The 13422-nt window shown below is 35.7% G+C and overlaps 1 protein-coding gene across 2 annotated transcripts in view; it reads right to left on the minus strand.

Moving 5' to 3' along the window:
* Positions 1–5905: 5905 nt before the first annotated feature.
* LOC140150664 (medium-chain acyl-CoA ligase ACSF2, mitochondrial-like) overlaps positions 5906–13422 on the minus strand; it is a 48748-nt gene continuing 41231 nt past the window's right edge. For both annotated transcript variants that reach the window (XM_072172733.1, XM_072172732.1), the window contains exons 17-19: positions 13361–13418; positions 8755–8823; positions 5906–8353 (exon numbers count right to left, since the gene is read on the minus strand). In XM_072172733.1, the coding sequence (XP_072028834.1) occupies positions 8300–8353; positions 8755–8823; positions 13361–13418 (181 nt within the window). In that variant the 3' untranslated portion in view covers positions 5906–8299. The remainder of the gene's footprint in view (positions 8354–8754; positions 8824–13360; positions 13419–13422) is intronic.

Below are 13422 nucleotides of genomic sequence, written 5' to 3' on the forward strand. Positions count from 1 at the left end.
AAACTATGGGCCCGAGGTGAGATCAATAGTAGGCCTACTATTTTCCTGAGGGGCGCAGCCCCGAAGGAAAATAGTATTAATTGATCTCAACGAGGGACCATAGTTTTAACCAGAACTTCGAATAAAGGCAGTATATATTTGTTTTATATACTTCATTAATATATTCTTTGTTTATTGATTGGTTAAAAGAAAATTATTTGACGTTTGGACTCTCCAGCTTCTATCCTGAGTGAACAGCACGACCAATTTAAGCACAACCTATATTTTGCCCTTCAAAAAAATCGAATAGGCTAAAATCGGGCTAACCAATTACAGCAGCGAGAAATCACGCTATGGCAGTTTCGCGTGCGTGAACCGTTCCGTCGCATCGAATGCGCGCACGTGGAAGGCATGGTCCGAGTACTATTTACGGCTTGGAGGTACTATTTACGGCTCATCCGGGACATTGAAAATACTATTTACGGCTTAGAGGTACTATTTACGGATAGGAGTACTGATGGTAGAACTATTTTTGGTCATGTGATCCACTTTAACCAATCAATGAACAAGAATATATGAATGAAGTATATAATACTATACAAAGAATGTTGGAGAAGATGCAGCTTGACTGTGATTCCGACTCCCGGGTTCCGACTGAACCTGAACCAGAACCAGAACCAAATATTAACTGTCTATGAGTGTGATGGTCGAAATATAATCACGAGGTGAAAGATGGATTGTTCCATTTCACGAGCCGGAACGGCGAGTGGAATGGAACAATACATCTTTCACCGAGTGATTATATTTCGACCATTACACGAATTTAAGACAGTTAATATTTGTTTTATATCACTCATGCATAAATTCTATTACTAAAATACTATTTAAGGTAGCAAATACATTTTTTCATCAACATAACACCATGTTTTGCCGTAATGTACTTCACATTTTGGGGTCCACCCCATAACTAAATCGGCGAGTCCAAGAGTCAGCGCACGGCTTGGCGCAGGCGCACTACGGCAGAGCACATGATGGTAAAGACTATCACACGGAGAGGGTGATAGTAAAAATGATAAATGTTAATCAACCAATGAACTGTCTAGAATTTATGCATGAGTGATATAAAAACTAATATTTAACAAAACCTGTTTACAAGAGATAGGCTATACCGTAAAATGGGGTAACTTCGGTCAGCGGGGTAACTTTGGTCGGTCAAATAAATTTTTTTAAATGGTCATATTTTCATACAGCAATATTGTTTTTAGTCATATTTGGTGTCAATTTGTTAAGAAATATATTTGGAAGAAATAATAGTCGCTCATGTCCAATTTCCTCGAAATTTACGAAAATCCGGGATTTTTGACCAAAATGAGCATTTTTTACATTTTTTCAGAAAAAATAAAAATCGATATTTATGAGCATGGATGTGTGCTTGATTAATTTTTCAAGGGTTCAAATGTCACAAAAAATAACAACTTGCCCATATACAGCGAAGATCAATTTTTTTGATTTTTTTTCTTCATGGAATGTAATACTCTGACCAAAGTTGCCCCAAATGCGGGGTAACTTTGGTCAGGCTATTTTTAACCCCTAGGGCACCCTTACAAAATTATTTGAAAATCTTTTTCAACTTCAAGGTGTAGAAGGGGACCCTAATGTTATTAAAAAGATATAATTAGAAATAGAACTGGTTTTGTTTGGAAGCAGTGGTTTAAAAACTCTGAAAAGTGCCCAAAGTTACCCCATTTTACGGTAGTATATACCGGTTCTTTGGTTTCATGTTGATTGTATTTTGTATGAAATTGTATTGAGCTAACAATTTGGATGGCTGATTTGTTTTAAAGGAGGATTTCGTGATTCTAGCCTCCTCTTTTTATGACATAATTTGGCGATATTTTTGCTAAACGAATTAATCTGCAAGAAATATTTGATACATAAACATTATGTAGCCAGAGGTATCCAGTGGTGTAAAAATCTCAACTTTTTTTGGGAAAAGTGGGGGGATGAGGCTGTGGATCACGAAATGCCGCTTTAATCAGCTATACTTTTTTTTATTAACTCTGTTTTCATGTTTACTTGTAGGCCTATGTGTATCTTGCTTTTTGCGCCTTGGATTAGATTTAATTTTCTAGATAAATGGCGCATTATAAATGCTTATTTATTATTATTATTATTATTATACCGTATCATACAAAGTATGAATTTTTAAAGGGGCATTTCATGATCCACAGCCTCATCCCCCCACTTTTCCCCAAAAAAGTTGAGATTTTTACACCACTGGATACCTCTGGCAACATAATGTTTATGTACCAAATATTTCTTGCAGATTAATTCGTTTAGCAAAAATATCGCCAAATTTGAATTTCGTTCTGGTGCACCAGAACGAAATTACAACACATTGTCTATGGAGCAGTGTAATACACATAATCATGCATAACTCGCAAACGCAAAATCGGAATCAACTGAAATTTTGGAAATAAGCTTTTTTTTTTTTTTTTTAATGAAAAATGTCATAAAAAGATGATGCTAGGATCACGAAATACTCCTTTAAATTGTTAAGAGATACTAAAGATCATAACAATTTACCTGTGGAACTGGTTACAAGCGATACTTCATACAAAATATCAAATGAATTGTTAAGGGATACAAAAGATCATATAAACTTATATTAGGTTACCTGTAAAACTGTTTACAAGCAATACTTCATACAAAATATCAAGTAAATTGTAAAGAGATACAAAAGATATTATAATTTTATATTATGATACCAGTAAAACTGTTTACAAGAAGTTTAGCATGTTTAGTAAAACTTCATACAAAATATCAAATGAATTGTTAAGAGATACAAAAGATCAACAAGGGGAAAAATGAAAGAATGTGTAAACTTATAAACAAAACTGAAAAGAATTAAAATGATACATCTTTCAGCATATTTCTGAAAGTAGGGCCTTTGGAGCTCTTTGGGGTCGTATATACTATCAATGGCTTAGGAACCGGGGGGCTCATTGCATCGGGGCTACAAGCCTTTGCATCGGGGCTTGAGATTGGAATTCGGCCAGTTTCCTTTCTCACGATGTAAGGGCTAAGAGTAAAATTTTGTTTGGGAGTGGCCTTCTCTCCTTTCTCCTTTTCCTTGCTATTTTCTTCCATTTCTTGCTTTGTTTTAATATCAAAGCTATATCTAGGCCAGCATGCATTTTATTAGCCTACACTGGCTATCCAGGCTTGTTCTTTTTTTAGTATGAGCTTGGAACGCCCCCCATGTTGAAAATCTTTTTGAAGTCGAATATACCCGATGACCCTTTTTTTAAAGTCATACCCGACGACATCCCCCCCCCCCTTTAGGTCAGGCTACCCAATGACCCCCTTTTGCCACTAATGCAGAAAATTCTGCAATGAGGTCCCAATGCAGTATATAATTAAGGTGAATATTATTGGTTAAATATAAATACTGATCAGTGATCGATCACCGAAGATTCCCCAAAACGTTAAGGACAAAAAAAAAAAAAAAAAAAAAGCGGTTACCGCACCAAAGCTGAACCATGGCTTCGGCAAGTTGTAGTATACCATTGTCACCCGGGTCCATACCTTCTAGGGATATGTGGAAAGGACCCAAAATACATGAAATAGGAATATCGACCTAATTATAAGGAGTGTCACACCCGGTGGGGAAATTATTTTAATTATATAATTTGTACTTTTTTCTCTTTGATTTGACACCACTCTGGGGGTCATACTTTCTTGGCAGTCCAAGATATGAAAAGGACCCACAATTATGAATATTGAGTGTCACCCCCGATATTGGCGAATTATTTTAATTATATTCTTTACTTTTTTTTGTCTTTCATTGGACACCACTCAGGGGGTCACACGTACCTTCTGGGCATTTCAAGATATGAAAAGGACCCAAAATAGGAATATTGATCCGTGTCTTAAGAGGCGTGTACCCCGGTGGGGAAGTTATTTATAATTATTATATTCTTTACTTTGTTCTCTTCATTTGAAAAGGGCATTTCGTGATCACAAGCCTCATCCCCCCCCCTCACTTTTCTATATAAAAAAACGATGATATTTATATACCACTTGAAGCCTCTGGCTACATAATGTTTTATGTACCAAAAATTTCTTGCAGATTATTTCGTTCAGCAAAAATATCGTCAAATTTGAATTTCGTTCTGGTGCACCAGAACGAAATATGGATCAGTGTAGTACACATCATGCATAACTCGCAAACGCAAAATCGGTATCAACTGCTATTTTGGGAATTTTAAGCTTATTTCGTGGATATCTACTGAAAAATGTCATAAAAAGAGGAAGCTAGGATTATGAAATCCTCCTTTAATTAATTTTTTTTTAACGCATTCCGCATTCGTTTGTACTACCACGGGCTTTGAGACATACATTTAGGGGTGTTCAGATACTTTGATATGGGATGGAAAACATGGCATTCTTTTTACGGTATTTAAGTAGATATCAACAACAAAAAGTTTATTCCTAAAATTTCAGTTGATTTCAATTTTACATATGCGAGTTATGCATGATTAGCCTGTATTTGTTTTAATTTTGCAATTCTTTATTCAAAATACTGAAGTAATAATAGTAAAAATAGCTGCCAGGAAAGGTTTGTCCATTTCAAGCCAAAAAACAAGGTAATGTGAAAAAAAGGCTATTTTGGCTTTTTAACCTAGATTTCTATGGACTGGAAACTTTTAAGTATTTAATATTCAGTCCGGATATTAAGTTCAGACATTAAAATATCTCTGTTAACATGTTCTCTGTTCTACATTGCAGGTGTTATGTTGGGACATGTGTAAACATTATGCCAAAAAATCAGGTTTGAACCAAATTATCAATTTCATATTACATTGTATAAGATAAGGCTTTAAAAGAGGGGGGATACCCGGTTTTGGTTAAATCCCGAATTATCCAAATAATTTAGATCACATGAATGATATTATATAAATTGTGACCGTACAGCACGAATGAGCCGTAAATGTCCTCAATTGTATTCTGAGTTACAGTGTAAAATGGGCATGAAGGTCATATTCATAGGTATTTCAATTTGGTGCTACATGTATCTCATTAAATGAGGTACACGTAGCACCAAATTGAGGTACCTATGAATACGACCTTCATGCCCATTTTACACTGTAACTCAGAATACAATTGAGGACATTTACGGCTCATTCGTATGAACGGTCACAATTATGCAAAATGTCAGAAAATTGAGATATATATTATCCAAATTTATCACATATCAAAAATATCCGAAAAATCATTATTAGTGAAATTCTTATAATATCCAAATTATGTGATATTTAGCATAATTCAGATATTATCCCAATTATCAGATAATTAGGATAATTAAAGATATTATCTAAATTGTTTTTTTTTTTTTCTTTTTTTTTTCTTTTAGGGATATTGGATATTAATTTTTTAGGATAATTCATCTATCATCCGAATTACCAGATAATTTAGAATCAGATATTATCTGAATTATCAGATAATTTAGATATTTAAATTATGTCTTAACAATTGCTTTTTTTTTTCATCTTGCCCGGAATCACTGGTCGGGTATCTCAGTGTCCTAGATTTTATACTTTATATATTATTTTTGCTCCTTATTTTATTCATGTATCATTATTTGTCTTTCTATAATAATTGAGAATAAACTGATTTAATAAAATTTAGGATTATTTACTTAAGATATATCTATTTTTGTTTTTACATTGAAAATAGTGGAAATATTTATCTGAATTGTCCAAACTATTCTGATAATTTAACTATCAGATCTATGAGACTATTTCTGAAAAGGTAAATATATTTAATAACTTATTAAGGAACAAAAGGAAGTAGTTAGACAGACAGCCAGACAGACACACTGACAGGCAGACAGTTAGAGACATGTATGTTCATTTCATCTTTGTTTTAATAATGTTCATTCTTTCATGACAAGTTGTACATTTTAAAATACAACTTTTGTGTGCAAATTGAGCACTTTATCATGTCATAAACAAGAAACAACTGTTTTATGTTCCAAGCCAAATAGATGTTTATTTTCATGAATGAAATAATTGTTGTTTTGTCCATTTGTTTTAAGTAAAAAAGCTTATTTCAGAGACAAAGTTGCAATTTTATTTAAGAATAAAAAGATCACAAAGTGTTCTCATCTTCTACAGCTATAATGCAAGTCATATTCCACTTAGTTTCTGCAACACCTTTTTTCTCCTTGGGTTTTTAAAATTTACATATAAAAATAATATTAAAATTGTATATAAAAAACTTATTTTTTACAACAGCTCCATATTTTGACTTTGCATACAAATAATTATGTTAGCTGTTTATAGCTCTGTAAAATCTGTTGATATATCGCTTAGAAATATCATAAACAAATATAATATCAATATACCTTCACAAAAACGTTCACAATTTTTAATAACAAATTTAATAATCAAATATAAAATTAATATAGTGATACAACGCAATAGATAATCTCCAGATATTTTCAGCATTCTATGAAGTGATTGTCAGTTGATTTATTGTTTTCAAAGGCTTCAGCAATTTCAAGTGATGTTAATAAACTTTTAAAAACACATGCATTACATTTTTACTAAATATATATAATATATATCTTTTTTTTTTTTTTGTATTCTTTATGATACATTTCATATAAAAATCCACATTAGCAACAAAAGAAATTCTCCAAAACCCAAATTTTAGGACATTAAAATTCACAAATTGTATATCAAAACACAGAACCCATCTTTGCATGTTGTATTATCTTAAGTCTACTGTATTAAAAAAATTTTAGCAACTAAAATCCAACTATAACAACAGGGAACATCTGTTCCAACTGACCACACAGCAAGCAGTGAATTGGGAGCAAAATCAACAAACTGTGTGCAGGGGGCAAGAGTTCTGACTTATTTGCACCCCATGCCCCCTGTGGTGCCCATACTATCAGCTGGGATGAATGGGTCCAAAGGGATACAACTGTGTCACACTAGCAACATAAAACAGGAAAATGTAATGTGACACAAAAGATTTAAACAGAGTTAAAAGCTAAAGTTTCAAAACAACAAGATTTTTCTTTTTCAAGGGATAAAAAAATCAGCTCAACAAAGAGCTGATTAAACTTTGTTTATACCTTTTGTGTTTTTCACCCACTATAGATACCGTATGGAGTCCCTTGACATACATTGTAACTGGCATTTTAGACACAAATTAAAAGTGCCCTCTCATAAAAATCCCACCAGCAAATAAGGGCATGTACCCTTAATTCTTGTTGGGATTTTTAGAGGAGGAAGCTCTCTATTTTGTACATGAAATTTACCCCAAGGCAAAGGAGCCCAGGTGCGCCATTAGGCGAAAGTTCACAGTATAGTGTCACATTTTGTTTGTTATTACTAAAATCCAACTAATTCAGAGTAGTTAGGAGTCATGTCCAAAAAACTGTATGACTATATCTATATCATTCAATAATACCTGCTATTCAATTTTATAGTTTACACATATTGTCAAAATAACAAATACACCTCTGAACAAGTGCTATAACAAAGTGTAGCAAAGTTTAACGGCCGACATATGTTTATGGATAAAAAGACAGTGTGAAAGTCGTGGAAATATGGTGCCTTATATATGTTGACCACAATAAGAACCCATTTCTGATCAGTGTTTCAATATAATTATACTAAAACAAAGGAATGTTTTAATAATGCAATTATCAGCCATGATATATGTACCGTATTCGTTCCAATAAGCGCGCATGCCCCAATAAGCGCCCACCCAGCAACAAACACAATATGAAATTATTAACCGCCCATCCAATGTTGTCAAAATACTTCCAGTAAGCTTACCTGTCGAGTGATTTTACATGCGTGCATGAGGGAAATTGAGCATCAAAAGTATCCAAAATGTTCACCAAAATTAAATTATGACGCTATTTCATAGTGTGCAGATGTATAGATATTAAAAATACTTCACAATAACCACCTGCAAATGCCTTTAAAAGGCCAAGTTTGAGCTAATTCTGTCTCAAATTCGTATTTTTTGCCGGCGCGGCAGCGGCTATCTTTATAGTGCGCCCTCAAAAACATTTTGTTAATATAATATTAAATTAAGACACATATGAGGGCGCACTAACTGAGAGTAACTAAATACTTTCAGACGGTGATTGATGACTAAAAACCAGATAAAAAATACGCCCACCCAAAATGACTTTGTGAAGGGCGCTTATTGGAATGAATACGGGTACATGTAATAATGGAAATATCATGCTAAAGTCTTATTTACATAATTTCAGAGAAATAGATGCTTGCTGCTACTGATCCTTCACCCGTTCTGATGCAAATTCTGCCAGCTTTCGTCTGTGAATCTGAAATGAATAGATGAAAACAATTACCAACAAAGTTGTTTTTAAAATTATTTTAAAATAACCTAATCCCAAATGAATTTTTTACCCTCATCTTTGTCATTAATGCATCCATATCATGTTTGTTTCACAAATACCAAAATCTAATCTTGAATTTAATTACTTTTAGGGTCAGCAAAATCAACAGGATATTTATGTGCAGACCTGAAACTGACCATTTGTGAAAAAAGAGGAAAATGCTTTAAAAAGAGGAAAATAGAGGAAAATCATGCTAAAAAGCTCTAATTGGGCTGAAAATAACAAATGATGCGTAAATTTCAGGAATAAAAAGAGAAAATCAGCTAAAAAGAGGAAAAGTTTCAGGTCTGGTTGATAATACGATTATCATAATATAAGAAGCATACCTTTCCAGTTTCTGTCTTTGGAAAATCTTCCATGAATAAAACATATTCAGGAATCAAGTCTGGTGCTACCTGCAAAAGACAAAAAGACAAAGCAAGAAAACACAAGGTAGCATTGTATTGTATCTTCAGAATCCATGTTTTCCAGCCTTCTCAAGTTCATTTCATTCATTTCATTTCATTTCATATATATTTATTTCACAATCGTGGCCATGGGCCAAATTACAGGGAAATATTACAAATAATTATAATTAAATACTTAGAATACACACAAATTTAAAACATTTATAAATACACAAGTATTGCACATGGTAGTATAAATAAACATGACACATGGAAAATATATTATTACAAGGACATAAAGATATGAAATTTGCACAAATAAAATAGGCCAATTACAATGTAAAATATCACCAAAAGATTTGATTAAAAAGCACTAAAAATCAAAATTTAACCTGCCAGCAGGATAAAATCTTTATGAAAAAAAGTGTACATCCATAACAAAATGATGCACTTGTCGGACGCCACATGCGTCCCACCCCGCACAACGGCCAGGAACAAACACCAGACCCATCCCAAGCGGAGGCCACTCCAAATCATCCGCAAGTCACACGACCAAGGAATGTACTGTTCTCTGTACTCCCAAACCATGTGACCCAGGGATGACCCAAAGCGACATCCACCCGAGACAAGTCCGGCATCTACTCCCAGCTACCATGCGAAATGAGACACATGTAGCAGCCGACAAGCGCACCCCTCTGACATGGATGCACACAAATTGAATTTAGATAAAAGTAAGTGGGGCATTTAATGCATGTTTAAAAGTGTGACATAAAAGGGGATGGGGCTCTGTTTGAAGCGTTTCGTGTTGGCCCTGAGTTGTGTATGATCTTGAGCATTGCGCAAACTTCTGCCATGGACCGAGATTCTGGTGGGGGGTAATAAATGACTGGTCCTTAGACTGTCTCTCAGTCCATTGGCAAAAGTTCGGCAATGCTCAACCCTTCTGTCTTCTAGCTTTTTAATATTGCACTGTTGTATTGACTTTGAATATGAGATGTATTTATAACCAAGTATGGTTCTAATAGCCCTTCTTTGTATGCGCTCAAGATCACTAGCTTGTTTACATGTGAGCCCGAATGCCAAACCACATCAGCATACTTTCGAGCACTGGTCTGACATAGCTTTTGTAAACGACCGTAAGTTCATCCTGGTCAAAGCCAAATCTTTTCAGGGATCTAAGCATGAAAAGATTTGGCTTTGATCATAATATCAACCTGAGATTGCCATTTCAGGTCACTTTGAATACAGATACCCAGGATTTTGGCTTTGTCAACATAATCAAGCTTGTCAGATCCAATGCTCAAGTCTGCATGATGTGGTTTGGTTTTACTAAAATTAACCTCAAGTGCCTGGCATTTCTTGGCATTAAGATTTAGGCCATTAGTTGCTGCCCAGTCTGAGAACTTATTCAGATCTTCCTGGATATGACTATTGATATCACTAGTAGAGTTTTCAGCAAATGTGAGATCATCAACATACTTCCAGACTTCTGCATGTGCATCATCGGCGGCATCATTGATGAGGATTTGAAAACCAATTGGGCCAAGCTTGGTGCCCTGCGGTACACCAGCTGTGAGTTGCACAAAGTCTGAAAGCATGTTGTTGTATCGCATACATTGCTGTCGATGCTGAAGAAAGTCACAAAGCCAAGGTACTATGTTCCTCGCACACCCATTTGAATAATTTTTGTGATGAGAATGGTGTGGTTGACCAAATCAAAGGCTTTAGAAAAATCAGTCAGGACAATCGTTCCGGTATTGTGACTCACTTCAGCACCAGTATGAAGGTAATGCATCATATTGACTAGATAGTGATTAGTTGACACACCTGCTACATTTCCAAATTGCCTGATGTCTAACTTGTGACTAATATCATCAATTACCCATCTCGATACAAAACCCTCAGCTACTTTGGCGAAGATTGAGGTCAATGAAATTGGCCGTAACTTATCAAGAGTAGGGGGTCTTTGTTTTGGTATAGGCACAACGATACCTTGTTTCCATTGACTTGGTACAATACCTTCAGTAAATGAGGAATTAAGAATATTTGTCAAGGGGATGCTCATCTCATAGGCAAATTCCTTAATGATTTTACCAGGGATACGATCAGGTCCCCAGATTTGTTGGGGTTAATTTTCTGTAACTCAGAATAAACCTCCCAAGGGTGCAGTTTGGGAGCAGGGTCTTTGGCTGGTAAATCGCAGGTAGCTTAGATGTATCCAATGGGGTACATGCGCAGATACTTTAGCAAACATGTCATTGACCGCATCAGCCTTACCCTTCTCATCATCATCACAAACACCTGGGATGTCCAATCTGAGCTCAGATCGGCCAGAGTTAGTGACCTTTTTGATTTGTTGGTACCATTTTCTTGACTCCGTTTTTTGAAGACCTCTGATTCTGTTGGCATGGTAATCTATTTTTGCCTTCTCAATTTTACGCTTGACCTCGTTTCTCAGTTTACGCCACTCTTGATCAGAGCCGGAAATGAAAGCCTTTTGACGCTTCGCAATCAGGTCCTTAATCTGAGGGGTAATCCAAGGTTTGTCATTCGTGTGAACCATCTTCTTTTTTTCAGGGAAGCATGAGCTCATACCTTGATTAAGAATGGCGTAAAAAGCGTCAGCTTTATGCTGAGTACCATTTGTTTTTAAAACCATATGCCAATCAAGGCTTTGAATCCATGTTCCAAATGTTCGGATTCCTGACTCGAGCAATGGGCGGGTGATCTGTGTTTTCCTTTTATGATGAACAACTTTATGCCTTTTAGGTTTCCAGAGAACGCACAAATGATCACTTTTCCCTATTGATGAGTAGGGACACGGCTTCCCATAGCAAGCTCTCATATTGTCACTTGTAATTATAAGGTCAAGGGTTGCCTGTGCTCGAGTATGGAAATCGACAATTTGGAATAGATTGTTACCATTAGTCAATTGTGATATGTTCATACGGTTGAAGTCGCCAGTGATAATAATGCCAATATCAGGATATTTGGATCGGAGAATGTCAACACTGCTAAGAAGATGTTCCAGTAGAAGGGGTTGAAGTGGCGATTTAGTGGTGATGTACACAGCACAAATAGCTATAGCGGATATGCTTCTTGGCAATTTCTTAGGTCTTACTTTAACCCATAGGCATTCCAGCTCGGGTGGGACTTCAATATCTGTGATGGGAGATGCAGGTACATCCTCTTTCACATAAATGGCAACACCACCGCCACCTTTATGTTCCCGGGACTGGGTGTATAGGTTGTAGTTGCTGATGCCAAGTTGGTTTACAGGCATGAAATCTTTGAACCAAGATTCAGTGACAACGCCGACGTCAACATTGTTCTGATCAAATACCACACTAATATCATCAAACTTGTTACCAAGTGATTGGGCATTAGTCATGAAGATAACTGGGAGTTGGCTTGCTGTCGCCTTTCCCTCTTGGTTGGCTGTGGGAAAGGGTGTAGGCGGGGGTGTGGGGTTCGGTCCATCAGGTGACCACATTTGACCACCTACCGGAGCTGTATTGTCCGTGGGGAGACAGCTTGCAGGCTGGATTTTGACAAGATTATCAAAGTCTACACCTCTCTTAATGCTGTGTTGAGAGGGTTGGTAGCGGTGAGAATTAACAACATTAATTTGGCGTTGTTTATATCGCCCAGCACGGCATCCACGAATGTTTTTTTTCTTAGGCTTAGTATATTTAAAAAGATCAAGTTCATCGATGCAAGCCTGAAGCTCAGCTGATGGTTTTAACTGATTGTTATTAATGCTTTTTAGGTGATCTGGTTTATAGGTAATTCGACACATTGTGCAGACGATTGAGGTGGCGAATTGGTAGTCAGTCAGTAAGCTTAAAACACAGTGCAGAATTCTGCAGACTGCGTTCATTGAAGCAACAGACACCCACCAAAAGTCTTGCAATTATACACTCACGTTTAATGATAGTTCACAAAGAATGAAGACGAACACTCAGGAACACCACAGCATATCACAGTTTATCACAAAAACATGGAATTAAATTGCTGACGCTGAAAAATTGATGAAAAACACGGTTGAAAAATACGAGAAATGGATTTGTGTTGCAGCCAGTGCTGGGCGCAATCAGTATAAGTGTTTGATGGTTCAAAACAAAAGTAACAATTTTAACTTCATAACTACTTATTATTAAGTTATCATTAACAAAATACCAAAACATTCAAACAATAAGGCCTGGAACCAAAAAAACTGGGGAGAGGGTACTTGAATTATGCTTTTATGGGTTGTGCTGCTCTAGCTTAAAAACCCTACCCCATATATAAGGGTAATTTATACTCAAATACCAGCTAAATAATAAATATACTAGCAATTATTTTTCAACACTGACCCATGTCTACGGATTTTTTTTGTAAAACCCTGACAATTTATTACTGTTTTGCAGTTTTGGGAAAAAAATTTTAAATATGGATCCATATTTAGGATTTTCTGTTAAAAACCCAATTAAGTGGCATATCCCTTTATGGCATAAACTTCTTCATGGATGTATACCCTCATCCCCAGGCTGAAGTAATAACTTGCCTTTCCTTTACAGTAATCTTGTAGTTCAGATTTGCTTACTGTCTTCTCAGGGTGCAGCCTGT

This window comes from Amphiura filiformis, chromosome 4 (genome assembly GCF_039555335.1).
Source record: "Amphiura filiformis chromosome 4, Afil_fr2py, whole genome shotgun sequence".
Lineage (NCBI taxonomy): Eukaryota > Metazoa > Echinodermata > Ophiuroidea > Amphilepidida > Amphiuridae > Amphiura > Amphiura filiformis.